Raw genomic sequence first — 18,867 nt, forward strand, 5'->3', positions numbered from 1 at the left:
GCTAAGATTGCTAGCAAGGGGCAAGATGTTCAAAGGCAAACCTAATCACTTCCGCGCACAGAAATCACAGAGGAGAGCTTGCTGACACAGACATTTGATGATGTAATCAGCGAATGAGAATTGACATGTCGCACCTGGGTTTGAAATATGCATGAGGCTCTTTTTTTTCTTTTTGCTTTCTTCTTTTCCTGTCCTTTCAGTCCTTCTCATTTGAGATCTGGCAGAAAAACAACTGGAGCCATCTGGACAAGCAGCCAACCTGGCTCCATTGAGGACATTTTGGCTTCCTCTCCCATTTTCCACATCTGGAAGAAATCCCTCATATTCCAGCTTAAGCCTCCACTTAGGAAGGGTGATAAACTGCAGGGTCTGGCAGCAGAATATTAACTCCATGTTTTGATTCTTCTCTCCCCCCCCCACCCCGCCCCCTTGTATGAGGGATGTCAGCCATGACAGGAAGGGAAGGATGCGGAATAACAAGACAATGCGGGAAAGAGGCACATCCTTTCTTTTTTTTGCCATGCAGATAACTCTCCCGTATGAATTAAGTGGGAATCAGTGCACACCACACAACATAGTAGAAATTATGTCTAAAGTTACAATCGGGAGATTTCAAGGTGTTTTATTCGCTGACAGGCTATGCCCATGCTCTGTAAATACCGTGGATATAATACATCATATCCTCCTAGAATGTCAGATGCACTCTGCATTACGTAGTCACTATATAATCCCGATTATTAAAGCTAAAACAAGATTGCAGCTATTGTAGTGAAGTATTTACAACAGTGATGCAAACCCTCTATAGAATAACCTTTAGAATTTTTCTACATATCTAGTGGTAATGCTCAAAAGGCGGTACTAAATGTGTCCCTCGATGTATCCAAACCATCTGAATTACATTGATTTGATGTCTGAGGCCCAGGTCATTGTGGTAAACATGAGAAGTCATTCAGGTCGGTTTTAATTGACATGTGGATGTCATGATAGGTCTCCAGAAAGTTTATGTATGATTCACCCTAACTTAGTGTACTGGATTCCTCGTTGTATTGTTTATCACTGCAGCTTATACTGTATGTAGAATTATTTATGCCTAATAAAGGTTTACTGTACTGTATAGTAGAAATTATACTGAAAAAAGCTCACAGTGGTTGCTGCGTACTTTCAGATCAAGTCTTGGTTATAAGTCTAATATGTTTCCAAATTCTTAAGCAATACAGCCGTCCCACAAGGTATCTGGAATACAGACCCTAATAATACTGATAAAAATCCTGTGCAATACAAACAAGGTCCTCGTAACATGACCTGATGCTTAAACAACAGGCACCAGATGTGAACTGGTCTCATACAAGCTTCAGGGCTAGTGGAACATAAAATCCATATGTCCGTGCTTCCGAAATATACAATTTTTAAAAAAATACGATACGATAACCTTAATTAGGCATAGGTTAAAAATTGTTTACAATCTAGCAAAAACCAAAACAAAACAAAAGACCAAAACAGTAATAAAGGCAATTGTCAGAAGAGAATAAGAGTTAAATTTTCTATAAGATGTTATGCTAAAAATGGATAAAAACATAATTTTACAACGTTAAAAGTATAAATACATATTTAAACTGCCCATGGTTATGTCTCTTTTGGGAAATGAGCAAATATCTGTAAAAGAAACTTCGCAACTTCTTCAGTTTGAAGAAATTGTGAAATATACAATAGTTTGTATGAAGAAGAAGAAAAGTTTGGATTTATATCTCCTCTTTCTCTCCTGTAAAAGACTCAAAGGGGCTTGCAATCTCCTTTCCCTTCCCCACCCCAATAACAAACACCCTGTGAAAGTGGTGGGGAGCTGAGGAAGCCTCAGAAAAGAGCTGTGGCCTAGCCCAAGGTCACCCTGCTGGTGTGTGTTGGAGTTCCCAGGCTAATCTGAATTCCCCAGATAAGCTTCCACAGCTCAAGCGGCAGAGCTGGGAATCAAACCCGGTTCCTCCAGATTAGAGTACACCTGCTCTTAACCTCTACGCCACAGCAATGATTTCAAACCATCAGGGACTGCAGTCTGCTTTGAAAACTGGTTGCTGCAAAATGTCCTACCAAATGAAGGTTTCACGTCATTGCTGTACACATCCAGGTTCTGATTAGCTTAGTGGATTTTCATTGTATTACACAGGATCTTTGCTTTGTATTACACAGGATCTTTATCAGTGTTATTAGGGTCTCCTAATGTTTCACCAGCCTCTATGGCTGGCATCTTCAGTGGCATGTGACAGTAAGATGTGTTTCTCTTTGTGACACAGTGCAGAGTGTTTTGGGTAATTGGGTATCTGTTTGTCCACCTCCTGGGTGGGATGGGGATGAGGTGCATTTGCATGTATCTAAGTATATGTCGTGGTGGTTTGAATATATGTGACTCATCTCAGACACTGGAATGACACGAGAGTGAGGTGAGGCAGGGGGAGGAGTTTGTGGTATCTGGTGGATTGTTGAATGGTGTTTGAAAGGTCCCCTGGTATTTGGCCTTGGTGTTTTTTAGTACCATAGCCAGGTTTTATTGATTTTCAAACTCTCTTCTTTGTTGACACTGTCTTGGTGTTTGTGGATTTCAGCGGCTTCCCTGTGTAGTCTGACAGAGTTTTCAGAATTTTCAAGAGTCTATGTCATCAAATAAGATCTTATGTCCAGCTAGGGTTAGACCATGTTCAGCTACTGCTGATTTCTCGGGTCGGTTTAGTCTGCAGTGTCTTTCATTTCCTTTTATTCTTGACAGAATGCTGTGTTTTGTAGTCCCAAGGCATAGTTGTCCATAGCTGCATGGTATTTGATAGACACCTGCAAAGGTAAGGGGGTCTCTCTTGTCCTTTGCTGACTGTAGTATTTGTTGTATTTTTCTGCTACATCTGAGGACTGTTTGAAGGTTATGTTTTTCCATCAGTTTTTTCATTCGTTCAGTAATTCCCTTGATATATGGTAGGAATATCTTCCCCAGGGGGATCTGTTTGTCCTTAGTTTTGCTTTTTCTCTTGGTTTTATAATTTTTTTTTATTTCCATTGTGCATAGCCATTCGCTTATAAGTGCAGTCTAGGTGATTTCACCTAGTTTCAGTGAGAAGGTGAATTCTTTTTCCCTGCAGCAAAGGAGAAACCCCCTTTTTAAAAGGAGTTTGTAAGCCACTTTCTGATATGCTAGATATTTTTTTAATACTAAAGATTAAGGGGAAGGTACACCCACAATGATAATAGGAGAAAATTTAGCTGCCCACCAAGACCCCGAAGACTAAAATCACAAAGAGATTTTTATAGCATCATAGCAGTGTTGGTATTTCAAAGCAGGTTACATAGAACACAGTAATTATTTTCTTTTTTATACATGTACAGTGTAACCTCTATCTGTGGGTTCTGTGGGGCAGAACTTGGAATGAGTTTGCAACAACAAATTTTAAAAGCAAAAATGGTTTATAACATCAAACATCAAACATCAACATTTAACATCACACTTCAAAGGTCCTCTGTGTTCGGGTTGCATTCTCAAGTCCTTGTGTTTACAGTCTACTGATACTGCCAAGTTGTGTTCTTCTTTGCAAGTGGGTTGGCTCCTGAAGATACAGGGCTTGATGAACAGGATTCAACATGATGAAGGTTCAGGAGAACTCTCACCCTACAAACATAAAAAAACCCTGAAACAATGCGCTCAACATTTACAACATAAAAAATAAACAACTACCTTCCCAGTAGTTCCCAACAATATGGTGTTAAGGGCTTATACAACCAAGGTCAGTCTGCTAGCCTTGTCTCCTCCAACTACATGAGCTCTGCAGCCTTCTCCTGCTTTGGGTCTCCCCCCCTTTCTGGGTCAACCCATTCTGAGCATGGCGGTTACAACAGCAACAGTGTAAGAAAAAACAATTTTTACTGACCACGACTAGCATTGATTCTTTCAAGCAATTTTTGTACAATTTTAGGTGCAAGCAACACAGTAATTATTTTTTTTTCTTTTTTAACACAATAACAGCAACAGCTATCCAGAATCTAGATAAATTGCGGCCTCGTGAAGTAAAGGCTGTTAGAAAAAGAACAGGGATTTTTTCTCATATATATAATTTTAGCACTGCTGGAGTGCTATAAAATTCCTTGGTTTTTTAGTCTTTGGCCCTGAGGTGGGTACAATTTTTCTCTGGGATATTTTAAGGCATTTTAAAATGACAGAGAGCACGTTCAGTCCTAGATACCTTTCCATTTGGAATTGATTGATACTACCCAGACATTGAAGAACTACATATACACACTTCATGCTGGTGCCATGCTGGCTATATGGCGGGGCAGACAGGAAAGCTGTTGTAATATTTGATGCTGAGGATAAAGAGAAAGGGGGGGGGGCAGGAGGAGGAAGCTGAAATGGGCAGACGAGGAGACAGACGAGAAATGGGTCATTCTTCATACGAGACAAGACATTCCTGGGATGGCACCTTCCTGCCAGTCTGAAGCCAAAAGCCCTGGAATGCTGAAGGCAAAGTCTGCTACGTAGACAAGGGTTGGCAGCCTCTCTCATCTCTGTCTCACCACCCAGGATCCTGGGGCTCTGTGTGTGGTAGAGCTAAGGACCATCAACTTGCCGCTACTATAGGGTAACCTTGCCGGATTTTCAAGGCAAGAGAGGAACAGAGGCAGCCATTGGCTGCCTCTGTGGTGGTCTCCCATGCAAACACTAGCAAGGGCTGACCCTTGTTAGGATTTGCAAGTGTTTGTCACAATCCTGACAACAAGGGGTTAACTGTGTGCATGTTGTGGCGTGACGTCAATGTCTTTATCTGTCTGTTGATTGAGTGTTGAGGCAGTTAATCAACATTGCTTATGTGAGGCAGAGCACGTAGGTCAGAGGTTATAAAGTTAACTATCCGTCTTTGTCTCAGACAGAGACACTGAGCACAATGCTCACACACAAGGTTTTTCTTTGCTACCTGTAAGATGGATTCACCTTAAGAGGTGAATGCCTAAGCCAAATGTGGGCTCACATGTGCCTAAGTTCTGCAACTAAGTTTGTACTAGAATAGTAAGGATTTGTTATATTGTATTGTCGAAGGCTTTCACGGCCGGAATCACTTGGGTGCTGTGTGGTTTCCGGGCTGTATGGCGTGTTCTAGCAGCATTCTCTCCTGACGTTTAGCCTCGTTTCCGGGCTGTATAAACGTCATTCTAGCAACATTCTCTCCTGGCGTTTACGCCTCGTCGTGGCTGGCATCTTCAGAGGATCCTCTGAAGATGCCAGCCACAGACGCAGGCGAAACGTCAGGAGAGAATGCTGCTAGAACACGGCCATACAGCCCGGAAACCACACAGCACCCAACCGATTTGTTATATTTATTCCATGTGTACCCTACCCTGATTTAGTTAAGTAAAGTTTCTTTTTATAATCACAGCAAAAGTCTCCTGGTCTTTCCTCTGACTCTGCTTATTACCCAAATAGGGAAACAATTCCCCAACAACCCTGCTTAGCTTCAGAGATCTGATGAGACCGGGCTAGCCTGGGCCATCCGGGGCACAAGGGGGTGCGGTCTGTGACAATCATATTAAATCATCATCAAGCCTTTATTGGCATCCCAAATTACAATAAAACAATTGTCCACAAAAGACAGATAATACGACAAACATTCAGAGTCTTATCAGTCGTGTAGTCCAAATGAACTTATCAAAAGTGGCATTCCCATACACTGCTCCACAGACCAGACTGAAGACCCACCAACCGAACCCAGGCATCACAACAACATACAGTATCAACACTCCACTATAAAACACAGAGTTTGTTGGGGCGGCACCAAACATAAAACAAGGGATAGGGGACAAGGAAACGGGCGAACAATTGATCTGACTCCAATAGGTTGCCACAGCCTTCAATTGTCACACCGTCTGGCAATCGATAACAAGACTACGACATCTCTCGATGAATCACCCCCAGGTTATTTGACTTTGGATGACCATGAACCCACAGGTTACTGGCAGAAGTAGGCACTGTATACCAGTAGCAAATAGTTGATGTAACCAACATTGTGGTTGTTATGATGGTAGCCATCTCATGCTTAGTATCCATCTAGAGTTGCGTCTATAATCTTTAAAATATATTTTGCTACAATCATATGCAAAACTCATATCTAATTCAATGAGAAGTGCCATCCAGTTGCAGCCAATTTATGGTGATCTCTCATGGGTTTTTCGAGGCAAGAGATGAATGGACGTGGCCTTTGCCATTGCCTGCCTGAGTCCCCGGACTTTCTTGGGGGTCTCCCATCCATGTACTAACCAGGGCTGACCCTGCTTAGCTTCTGGGCTCTGACGAGGCCCCCTTCTGCACATGCAGAATAACGCATTTTCAATCCACTTTCAATGCATTTTGCAGCTGGATTTTTCTGTGCAGAATAGCAAAATTCACTGGCAAACAGTTGTGAAAGTGGATTGAAAGTGCATTATTCTGCATGTGCGGAAGGGGCCAAGATTTGGCTATCTGTGGCTACCCAGGTAAGGATACAGCAGAGTGTAGCTGTCCATATTTCAAGCAAGGAGTCCCCTGTTATACAAGCTTGCTTTTCTCCTGTGCTGTTTTCTTTAATAATATTGTTTAGCAGGCACGCAGCACTTTAAAGATTTCAAAGCGCTTTATTTCTATCTCTCGTAATCCTTGCCGCTTAATTTATTTAGCCTCCCCAATCTTGACAATTCCAGATGAGTAGCTGGTAATTGAAAAGGGAGATTAAAATATCAAATCTGCCAAAATCTGCTGAAGTTTGCAATCTTACGCACACTAACTGGGGAGTAAATTCTGCCATAATTAATGGGAGTGACTGCAACGTAAGTGTTTCTAGTGCTGATTTAAGGACAGTTCAGTTTCTTATGAAAGAGATTGTAGAAGTATTTGATGTGGATAGTATTTGATGTGGCATTTTAACCGGTTTATAGTGAATGTAATGTATTGATATTTTAACTTAAAGACAAACTTATTATTTTAATGTTAGTGTTTTAATTGTATGTGATATCTTCCTTTTAGACTATTTATTCTTTTTTTATGTTATAGCCAATGGCTCAAACAATAAAGATTACTACCACTAGTACTGGGGCTTAAAATGAAATTTGGATCCAAATGGCAGGGTTCCCCTCCACTCCCCACCGCCCCCGAGATGAATGATGCTTTAAACGTGTATATCTGGTATTCTTGAAATCCCTATTGGTTTACTTGGATTAGCACATTTCTCCAGGCCTGGCTATGTCATTTTTTAGCCTCCATATCAGTGGTTCTCAACCTTCCTAATGCCGCGACCCTTTAATACAGTTCCTCATGTTGTGGTGACCCCCAACCCTAACATTTATCCATTTCACAGATGGAGAACACTGATGCAGAGAGGCTTTGGGTGGGCACAGAAGTTGGGCTGGAGTCCAGAGGTGGGATCTCGGATTTTAAGTTCCCGAGAGTAGGTTACTAATGATTTGTGTGTGGCAAGAGGGGGTTACTAATTGGTGATTTTGCCACGTGATTTTTGCCTTAGTGACGCCCCTCCTCTCAGCAGTAGCGCGCAGAACTTGAAGCAGTCTAGCAGGAGGTGCACCGGCGTGCGTGGCAGCCTGCGACTGCGTGCATTCGTTTCCCGCCCAAGGAGCAGCGCAGCAGCTGCGTCCTTGCCACAGTCCCACCCAGCAGTGCCCCGCCCCCATCGTGCCCCGCCCAGCCCCATTGGCGCTATACCACTGTTTGAATCCCACCACCATGGGAACCTGTTACTAAAGTTTTTGGATCCCACCACTGGTCCCAACCCACAGGTTGAGAACTGCTCTATATTAACAAGCATTCTACATTCCTGCTCTCTTTACTGTTGCTACTTTGGCCTGCAACATTCGTCTTGTCATCTCATGGACACTGGGGATGGCCAAAGGTACTTTCTCTGTTTTTATTTTTAAGGTATGGAAATGCTGAGGACAAATCAGTGTTTGAACCAGAGCTCTTCTGGGGTTTCTTGGCGTCTTGCATATCCCTCTTTCTCAAAATAAACCCTAAAGAAGAAAACTCCCCCAAAATAAGTGAAATTAATACAAGACGAGCCATATTAGCTTGAGACATTTTCCCACCTGAGCCCCCTCTACTGCCTCCCACCCCTACACAGAAGCCAAAACAGCTAATCTTTCCTGCCCTCCCCCCCCCCCAGCCCTTTTTAAAAAGAAGAGGAAGAAGAAGAGTTTGGATTTATACCCTGTTTTCTCTCCTCTAAGGAGTCTCAAAGCGGCTTACAAACTCCTTTCCCTTCCTCTTCCCACAACAGACACCTTGTGTGGTAGGTGGGGCTGAGAGAGTTCTGTGAGAACTGTGACTGGTCCAAGGTCACCCAGCAGGCTTCATGTGGAGGAGCGGGGAAACAGATCCGGTTCACCAGATTAGAGTCCATTGCTCTTACCCACTGGACCATGCTGGCTCTCCAACAGGAAGGAAAGCCATGTGCATTCTATATATAGGGCTTCCTGAATTTTCACGAGGTTCCCTCCTCTCAAAAAACCTCACCCATCATTTTGGTTCCTTAAAAGTCTGCCAACTGGCATGGAGAAAAAGTCTTGTCTTTTTAGTGTAGCTTAAGTGTGGAACTGGGCAGATGGACTTTTTTGTGGTTGTAAGGCAAATTAGATCCTCTGCTACATAACATCCCAGTCATCCTCTGTTAAAACGATCAGAAGTCTGCAGGGCATCCACAAGGCTGGCAGGGCAGAAGAAGAAGAAGAAGAAGAAGAAGAAGAAGAAGAAGAAGAAGAAGAAGAAGAAGAAGAAGAAGAAGAAGAAGAAGAAGAAGAAGAAGAAGAAGAAGAAGAAGAAAAGAAGAAGAAGAAGCAGCAGCAGCAGCAGCAGCAGCAGCAGGAGTTTGGATTTATATCCCCCCTTTCTCTCCTGTAGGAGACTCAAAGGGGTTTACAATCTCCTTGCCCTTCCCTCCTCGCAACAAACCCCCTGTGAGATGGGTGGGGCTGAAAGAGCTCCGAGAAGCTGTGACTAGCCCAAGGTCACCCTTGCAAGTGTTATGGACACCCTGTATGATGTGAGTGGTTTGCTGCACAGTTTTAAAAGAGGGTTAAGGATAGGGTTGCCAGCACTGGGTTGGGAAATGCCTAGAGATTTTAGCGGTGGAACCTGAGAAGGGCAGGGGTTAGGGATGGGCGGGATTTCAGTGGGGTATAATGCCATAGACTCCACCTTCCAAAGCAGCCATTTTCTTCAGGAGAACTGATCAACTGCCCCCACCCAAATCCCAGTCGCATAGCTACCACGAGGTGGGGGGCGCTGTGCCCCAGGCATGCGCCGTTGGGGTCACATGGGGGGTATAGCCTGGCAGGGATGGGCTGCGGGGATGGGCAGCTGCCCAGTCAGGCTGCTTTTGTGGGGGTGGGCAGGGTCCAATGGGGGGCTATGGGGTGGGAGGGTACCCTCCCCCCACCCCATGCCCCCACCCCACCCCTACTTACCTTTTTCAGCCAGCTGTTCTTTGCAGCCCGCTGAACTAAAGTAAGTGGGTGGGGGGGTCCCCACAGGGGGGCTGCGGGAACTTGGCCACACTCCCTGCTTACCTTAGTTCAGCCGGCGGCTCAGCTAGGCTGCTTTTGCAGCCGGCTGAACAGAGGTAAGTGAGGGGGAGCAGCAGGGGACACGGCCATTTTGCCGTGGTGAGCCTTGTATAATATCAGCCAGAGGCTTATCTAGGCAAAATGTAGCCTAGTGCAAAATTTGAGTTTTACACACACACACACACACACACACACACACACCCCGTATGGGCAACCGCCCTCCTCCCCCATGACCAAACGTCTTTTTAAAATGTATTTATTTATTTTTACACATAAACAGATACATAACAAATAAAACAACGTTATATTCCGTCATTTTCCCTTGAACTGATTCAACAGATTTTTACATAGGAAAACTTTTGTCTAGAACAAGCAAAAAAAGAAAAGAAAAAAAATCTTTAATGGTTTTACATGGTATTTCAGGTTCCTCCAGCTCCCCATATGGTTCCGTTTTCCCCAGAGGCTGAGCCTTTTGCACATGTGTAAACCTCCATCTCAGCTTATTCTCTTTTGTTTTGAATTATCTACCGTATATACTCGTGTATAAATCGACTTTTTCAACACATTTTTTGTGGTGAAAAAAGCCCCCCTTGACTTATACGCAGGTCCGCCCTCAACTTACCAGGGTTGCTGTGGGAGCGCGGGATGCCCGCAGCCCGGCCGAGTCAGCCGCAGGTGATGCACCCTGCCCCCTGCCACGGTGGATGGCGGTCGAGGCTTCTTTCTTAAAATCACTCACCTTTACAGAGTCAGGACAATATGACTCTGAAGGGAGGAAGGAGTTGGCGAAAGAGTCAGAGAACCCAGTCATTTGTACAATCAAAAATGTGCAATCATAAGATTGCCTGGCCTTAATCACACTTTTCCCAGCAGGAATACATTCTGCTGTGTGAGTAATATCAATGAATGAAATCAGGAGAATATAGCAGTGGCTTGCAACACTCAGAGGCTTGGATCCTGTGAAAAATGTCTGCTAACAGAAAGGGGGAGGGCGGGGGAGGCGGCGCCCGGCTCGGTCGGTTGCCGCTCGAGCGTTTTTATGCAGCCAGAGCTGATTGAGGTTAGTGGGAGGTGTGAGGGGTTTAGGTTGCAGTGTGGAGAGTGATTAGTTTAGTTGGACATACAGATGATGAGCAGGAATCCAGTTTTGAAGGATTTTAACTCTTGTGTTTTAGCTTGGTTGCTGATTGAGCTAAGGTTTTTGCACTTTTAAAGTTATTGCTGATACCATATTGTTCTTGTTGACCCTCTTTTTCACTGACAGAGCTAGTTTACTGTTTTTCCTTGAAATAAATATTCAAAAACATTGAACCTACTGATGCCTCAATGAATGTAATTTTATTGGTATCTATTTTTATTTTTGAAATTTACCAGTAGCTGCTGCATTTCCCACCCTCGACTTATCTGGTGAGATCCAATAAGTTTCCCAGTTTTTTTTGTGAGTAAGAATTAGAGTGCTTTGACTTATATTCGGGAATTGAGCTTATACACAGAGGTGGGATCCAACCAGTTCTCACCATTTCTCTGGAAGTGGTTACTAATTTTTTTCTGAGTGCTGAGAAGGGGTTACTAAAGCAACCTCCCTGTCCAATAGGGACTGGAGAGGTGCGTGTGTGCGCCGGCGGCACTGTTTGAATCCCACCACCATCGGAACCTGTCATTAAATTTTTTGGATCCCACCACTGCTTATACACGAGTATATACGGTAAATTTGTTATAGTGTCAATTCCAGTAGACTTGTAGTTTTTTAATCACTCCTTCAGCACCCGCACCAATCTCTCATATCCTCTTCGCCTACTTTCTTACAATGTAGAGGTCTTATGTCCAGCCTTTAACTCCCCAGAGTGTTCCACTGGGAGTCACAGGGCTGCGGAGAAGTTTGCGTGCTTCAGCGGTGGTTTCCTGTTGCCTCACCTGCACCAGCCAAACCCCTGTCATGGACTACCAGCAGGCTTAGCTGGGTTAAGGTGGACAGTCACCAGTGAGAACCAGTCCCCTCCAGTGCTCCCTTTTTCCAAGGAGGATTTCTCCCCTCCAACTCCCCGGTTTGTTTGGGAAAGCAAGGCAAGAAAAATGGCAAAAAAGAAACCACCAAAGCAGCTGCCAAGAAATCCGCCCATCTCCACTCCCCTCGCAACTGGGAGTCCCCAAACAGCTTTTTTTGTATGGACCTAGGGGGGAAGGGGGAGGGGTGTGGGGGCGATTTTCCGGGCAGGAAGTGGGGCAGTGCTATCGGTGACTAAATGGCCTCCGCCTGGGGACATTTGATTCCATATGTCCCCCTGGGCGATACACCACTGATATCCGTACTCTTGTACCCAGGAGCAATGTACAAAATGATCTTTGCTCCAGCAACTCCCACAATTGTTGTCAAGCATCAACCAAAACAGGCAAAAACAAGAGCAGCGATTTAGCAGAGATGGGAATTTGAAACTAGGATTCGTTCCTGGCAATTGCAACAGACGTGAACACGTGAACAAGGTCTTTCCACTAGCTTTCTGCAGCCTCCCTTCTCTCCCCCCCCCCGCCCCCCGCGGCCCCATGTGCCATAGAGGGAAGTGGCAGGCCGTTCTGAGCCGGGGGTGACGCACAGAACTCGGGAAAGTCTCCTGTTTCCTCTGGCTGTTTGTAGTAAGGTCAGCCATGAGATTTGGCTCCAGCCGGCTCAGTCGAGACCGTGAGCTTTGTTAGCAAAATAAAACTCTTTCCTATTTGTGGCTAATAATAATTTGTAAAAGCTTACAATGGGGGTGGGAGGAGGAGCAGTGCTATCAGATCGAACAGTGGCTCCGCCAACGCATGCGAGAGTTTCCCTGCACTTGAACTCTTCATTCTTTGCCTGGCATGAGGTCACGAGGGCAAAACGCTGACAGCGCCTTGGGGAGGGAAACTGGTGCCCGGGGCAAAATGGTGTCTCCCCCCACCCCACATGCCTCACCTTCAAAAGTTAAAAGAGCAGCCTGCTCCAGTCCGTGGAGGCTGCTCTGGGCCACACGGGTCGTCTGAGGGGAGGGGTGAGGCAGCAATTCTCCACCCCCATACCTGTGCTGAGGGCATTTGTCCCCCCCACCCCGTGGTAGCTCCACCTATGACAGCTGGACAGCCCGTTTGTCAGAGTTCCCTCCTTCCATGACTGCCAGCGAGAGGAGATCTGGACAATCAGGTAAAGCTGGACAAACAGATGAACCACCAAGCCCTGGAAATTCCTACGGCCATGTTGGATTGTTCTAGGCTCACTCGTAAGCAGCCAATTCTAAGCCCTTTGGGGCAGCCTTGATGCACAGCTAGGAGATAATAAGAACATAAGAACAAGCCATCTGGATCAGACCAGAATCCATCTAGTCCAGCTCTCTGCTACTTGCAGTGGCCCACCAGGTGCCTTTGGGAGCTCACATGCAGGATGTGAAAGCAAGGGCCTTCTGTGGCTGTTGCTCCTGAGCACCTGGACTGTTAAGGCATTTGCAATCTCAGATCAAAGAGGATCAAGATTGGTAGCCAGAGATCGACTTCTCCTTCATAAATCTGTCCAAGCCCCTTTTAAAGCTATCCAGGTGAGTGGTCATCACCACCTCCTGTGGCAGCATATTCCAAACACCAATCACACGTTGCGTGAAGAAGTGTTTCCTTTTATTAGCCCTAATTCTTCCCCCCAGCATTTTCAATGTATGCCCCCTGGTTCTAGATATCTTCCTAACAAGTGTCGAGTTGTCGTGGACACAGAGAAAAAGCTGGCACAGTTAAAATTTCTTTTCGGTGTTAAACCATCATTTGTGTTAAGTGAATCACAGTAAAGTCAAGCATTTTGGAAGGGCATGAAGTGGATTTTAAGAAGATAATATTAAGAGAATTAATTCCATAGTAACTTCCCTTTATTATGTATGGGTTTGAAAGATGGGTGATGAAGAAAGCTGACAGAAAGAGAACTGTTTCATTTGAAATGTGGTTTGAGAGGAGAGTTATGAATACAGTGGATAACCAAAAAGAGAAATAAATGGGTGCCGGATCGAATCAAGCCTGAACTCTCCTTAGAGCTAAAATGACTAAGCTGAGGCTATTATACTTTGGTCACATATGAGAAGACAAGACTCACTAGAAAAGACAATAATGCTGGGAAAAGTTGTAGGCAGCAGCAAAAGAGGAAGATCCAACACGAGACGCGATGACTCAATCGAGAAACCGTGGCCTGCAGTGTGCAAGACCTGAGCAAGGTTATTAATGACAGGATGTTGCGGAGGTCATTAATTTTCAGGGTCACCGTAAGTCAGAAGGGATTTGACATCCCTTAACATATGCACAGATCTATGGTCACTATCATTACGGAACTTTGGTCTTCTCTGGACTCCTATGGTATCTAACATAAAATATACCCTGTTTCCCCGAAAATAAGACATCCCCTGAAAATAAGACGTCGTAGAGGTTTTGCTGAAGTGCGAAATATAAAGCATCCCCTGAAAGTAAGACGTAGCAAAGTTTTTGTTTGGAAGCATGCCCGTCGAACAGAACACCAGAGCATGCAGCTGTGGAGCGGAAAAATAAGACATCCCCTGAAAATAAGACATAGGGCATCTTTGGGAGCAAAAATTAATATAAGACGCTGTCTTATTTTCGGGGAAACACGGTATGCATTTGTCTGGTTTGTTTGATTCAGTGCAGGCGGGGGAAATAAATTAAGGTGGTTTTTTAAAAAGATGTTGACTCCCACCCCCATCCGTCATTATTATTAGCCTTGAGAAATCTGCGAGTTAGTTGGTGGGGCTGGTATATTTTCAATTACTCAACAGAACGTTAGCCTCATCCTTAACAAAGCGGACTGGAAAAAAATGGCGCATTTTTAAAGTTTCTGAAATTTGACTGATGTTGCCGTCGATAACCCTGGGGCCCCCAGTTTACTCCTTCAAATGAGTCTTTTGAGCATAACCCACTCCCGATAATGGACGCCTTGCCTTGTTCCAGAGTCCAAAGCAGACAACAATAGGTCTTAAAATGGCTTTGATCATGGCGTGAGATTAGCTGTCACATTTTTTTTCCTGACCTCTCTGTTTTCCCTCTTCTTTCCATATTGCAAAGGTTACGGGTGGGGTTGGGATGGGATGGGATGGGGGGTAGGGAGAGAGTTGTCCTTCCTTTTCACGAATTTCGGAGGCAGAAGGTGTAAAAATAAATATGAAAAACTACCGAGTGACAGCAGCAGCTACGTGTCCAAGCAGGCTCCTTGCTGTGCCAATAACCGTTTCCCGTTTCCGTCTTGGATGCACAAGGAGCCCTTCAGCTCTGCTCCCCTGCCTGTCAGACAAGGGAAAGGCCCAGTTGCAAATCAAAATGGGGGGGGGGGACGGTTTAGTGCCCCAGCAAACTCTGCTCCCTGCTTCAAATGGAGGATCATTGCTCTAATCCACAGGTGTCAAATTCACAGCCCTCCAGGTTATGGACTACAGTTCCCATCATGCTGGCAGGGGATGATGGGAACTGTAGTCCATAACATCTGGAGGGGTGTGAGTTTGACACCTATGTTCTAATCCCTTCAGTTACATGTGCAGCAGATAATCTCCTGCTTGACATTTTCCTAGTTTGGTGGTGGAAAATGCCATCACATTGCAGCAGACTTACGTCAAACTCATTTGTTACGAGGGCTGGATATGACGTCAATGTGACTTGGTTGGGCCCGGATGTGTGCCTCAGCTGGCAAGCACCCAGTAGGCTCCCCAGTCCTGATCAGCACTTGAAGGCAGTGGCGTAGCGCTCAAGGGACTGGGTGGGACGACTTGCCCTGGGCGCACGCCGGGGCGTGGTGGGGGCATTTTGGGGCGTTTCGAGGTGGGTGGGGGTGTGGCAGGGGCACAATTTCCTCTCGCTCCGCCCCTGCTTGAGGGGAGCTGCCTCAGCTGGAACGGCACTGGGGGAAGTGGCTGGGGCTGGAGGGGGCACTGCCTCAGCTGTGGGTTGGAGCAACCTTGCTATTCCAGCTGGTGAGTGGATACCCAGAATGGCACTGGGGGAGGGGGCAGCACTGGGAAGGGGTTGACTGCCTGCAGGCTTGCCAGCCCAGATTGGCACAGGGGGTAGGGGGTAGTTCACCAGGACAGATCAGAAGCAGAGACTTGCCAGGCCAGATTAGGAGTGGAGGGTGTCTAGACTGGCAAGCAGGAAGTGAGATCAGGAGCAGTGTGGATGAGTATCTGGATCATCCAGCCTGCAGTGAGCTTGCCAGGCCAAACTGGGAGAAATAGAGATTGTCTCAGCTGGTTCATGGGCCTGATAAGCCCTCTTAAGGGCCTGACTCTCGCCCCCAGGCAGCATGTTTGACACCCCTACTCTGGGATTTACAAGTCAAGAGGCAAACAGAGTGGGTTTGAATTCCACTGCTCACTCTGGACTCCCTCGGTGGGCTATCATCAAATAGTAGCCAGGCCTGACCTGCTTAGTTTCCGAGATGATGAATTTGCAAAGCACTCACCTGTCCTGCTGTGGGTTTCAAAGCACGTTTACAGTCTTCAGTCTCCCAAAATGTTAAACTTTTTTTTCATAATTCGGATCAACCTGCGCTTGACATCCTGCAACGTTATGGCTGCGTTCGGACATGGCGTCAAAAAGACATTAAGCCTGAATGTTCCCTGCTCATGCCTGTCTCTTTCCCTCTCTGTTTCCCTTTCCTTTTCCAGCACAGACGGCAACAAAGGAAACCTGATTTAAAAGTAGCTGTAAATGCAAGCGTGTGTCTTAACCAGCTTTCATTCCCCTCATATGTCACTGCAATGTGTTTTTGGGACAAGCTAGGGCCCTTTCTGCACAGACCTTTTAAAACATTTTGATGCAGGAAAGAAAGTGTTTCCTCTGTGGAGTTCCGCATTGTCTTTCCTTCTTATATCCCGAAAACGTTTTATTTCTTGCCTCAGCACAGGATGCTGGACTGGATGGACCATAAGATATAATCTGTCTCAGAAAATGTGATGACAGACAGACAGACAGACAGACAGACAGACAGACAGACAGACAGACAGACAGAAAGGGAGCAGCAGTGGCATAGGAGGTTAAGAGCTTGTGTATCTAATCTGGAGGAACCAAGTTTGATTCTCCGCTCTGCCGCCGGAGCTGTGGAGGCTTATCTGGGGAATTCAGATTAGCTTGTACACTCAGATTAGCCTGTACACTCCCACACACGCCAGCTGGGTGACCTTGGGCTAGTCACAGCTCTATGGAGCTCTCTCAGCCCCACCTACCTCACAGGGTGTTTGTTGTGAGGGGGAAAGGGCAAGGAGATTGTAAGCCCCTTTGAGTCTCCTACAGGAGAGAAAGGGGGGCTATAAATCCAAACTACTACTACTACTACTACTACTACTACTACTACTACTACTACTACTACTACTACTACTACTACTACTCTTCTTGTGTTGTGTTATGTTATGTTATGTTATGTGTATAAATAGATGTTTATAGTCCTCCATAAGGTCCGGGCAGTGCCACTTCCTCTCTTATGAAATCACTCTGCCTTTCTTTTCTAGAACTCTGGAAACATCATGCTCAACGGGAACAACAAAGAAACCAACCAAACTGAACTGCCTTCCTTTGCCAGTGGTGAGGAGCTCTTGAACTGGGCCAAGTTACAGTACGGGGGAGTTTCTTCCTTCACCAGTGTAGAAAGCCCTCAGCCGATCCACTTTCAAGTAGGCAAAGGTGAGTTCCATTAAGGTCTTAATCAAAAGCCCATTAGGCAGGGACCGGCTACCTCGGAGCTCTTAGCTGTGCAGTGGGGCTGAATTTACATGCAAGGAGGCATTCATTGCCTGCTCTGCAGCATGCTTGCTGAAGTCTCAACAGGCCTCTGCTTTTCCTGGTTCTCTTAACTCTGCCCTTCAACTTCCCCTTAAAGGCACAGATCTCACCACACTCAGCAAATACAATGATTCTCTTTATATCTGTATATCAATATAGTAAATAATAAAAACTGAACTAATAACAAATCTGAAAAGGGGGAAGGGGAGAGACGTGCACGGGAGTGGAAGGGAATGGGAGGGACTGGTGGTGAGCAATGGGAAAATGACTGGAGCAAAGCTGTGCTCACTAGCAATTTCCCCCCACTGTAGCAGCAAAGAAAATTGAAATCGCGCTTAAAGCTTGGCTTGAGGAGAATGGAACTTGAAAGTGGGGCTTGGAGAAATACATTCATACAAGAAATCTTGCTGCAACAGACATTCACCTCTGCCATGCAGCAGATACCTTGTGCATAGCGGGCCAAAATGTAAGAGGATCCCCTTTCTTATATAGCCCACCATCAATGTGTGGTCAATGTTTTGAAAAAAATATTTCTATTCTACTTTTTAAGTGTTTTTGTCACATTTATCATTGACCATTTATCCTAAATATGCTGTTTTGAGCCATTTCTCATAAGGAAAGTGGCCCAAGAATGAATGGATGATACAGTTAGTAAATTAATTTCTTGGCCAACCTTTGAGAAAATTACTGGAGGTAACTTTTACAATGCAAAAGAAAAGCCAGTGGAATTAAAATTAACAAAACAACAACAATGGAGGGAATAATTTTTAAAAAAACGCTGAGAGCTGACATTCGAAACTAGTATAAAATGATAAAAAGCTGATAAATGGCCAGTAATTCGTCAATCAAACCAGCCTGATGATAATGAAGAGGAGGAGGAGGAGGAGTTTTGACTTCTACCCCACCATTCTCGCCTGTAAAAAGACTCAAGGCGGCTTTCAAACTCCTTTCCCTTCCTCTCTCCACAACAGGCATCTTGTGAGGCAGGTGGGGCTGAGAGAGTTTCTGGATCTTACTACATTCCTACATTCCTGCTGGGTGGCCTTGGGCTAGTCACAGTTCGTTCAGAGCTCTCAGCCCCACCTACCTCACAAGATGTCTGTTGTGGGGAGAGGAAGGTAAAGGAGTTTGTAAGCCACTTTGAGACTCCTTACAGGAGAGAAAGGCAGAGTATAAATCTAAACTCCATCTCCTTCTCTTCCTTCCCCTCCTCCTCTTCCTCTTCTTCGATTCTTTGATGCTCCTTCTACTGATTCTTCTTCTACTGCTGATTCTTCTATTGAGTCTTATACTGATTCTCCTACTGCTAATTCTTCTTTTTGGGATTCTTCTGCTACTACTGATTCTTCTACTTCTGATTCTTCTACTAATTCTTCTGCTGATTCTTCTTCTACTGATTCTTCTTCTAGGGATTCTTCTGCTACTACTGATTCTTCTACTTCTGATTCTTCTACTAATTCTTCTGCTGATTCTTCTTCTACTGATTCTTCTTCTAGGGATTCTTCTGCTACTACTGATTCTTCT

General features: G+C 45.2%; 1 protein-coding gene across 1 annotated transcript in view; it reads left to right on the forward strand.

Annotated features, from left to right (window-relative positions):
• ENG (endoglin) overlaps positions 1-18,867 on the forward strand; it is an 85,881-nt gene that overhangs the window by 31,197 nt on the left and 35,817 nt on the right. The window contains exon 4 of the mRNA XM_048512248.1: positions 17,068-17,244. Within this exon, the coding sequence (XP_048368205.1) occupies positions 17,088-17,244 (157 nt within the window). The 5' untranslated portion in view covers positions 17,068-17,087. The remainder of the gene's footprint in view (positions 1-17,067; positions 17,245-18,867) is intronic.

Source organism: Sphaerodactylus townsendi, linkage group LG12 (genome assembly GCF_021028975.2).
Source record: "Sphaerodactylus townsendi isolate TG3544 linkage group LG12, MPM_Stown_v2.3, whole genome shotgun sequence".
NCBI lineage: Eukaryota > Metazoa > Chordata > Lepidosauria > Squamata > Sphaerodactylidae > Sphaerodactylus > Sphaerodactylus townsendi.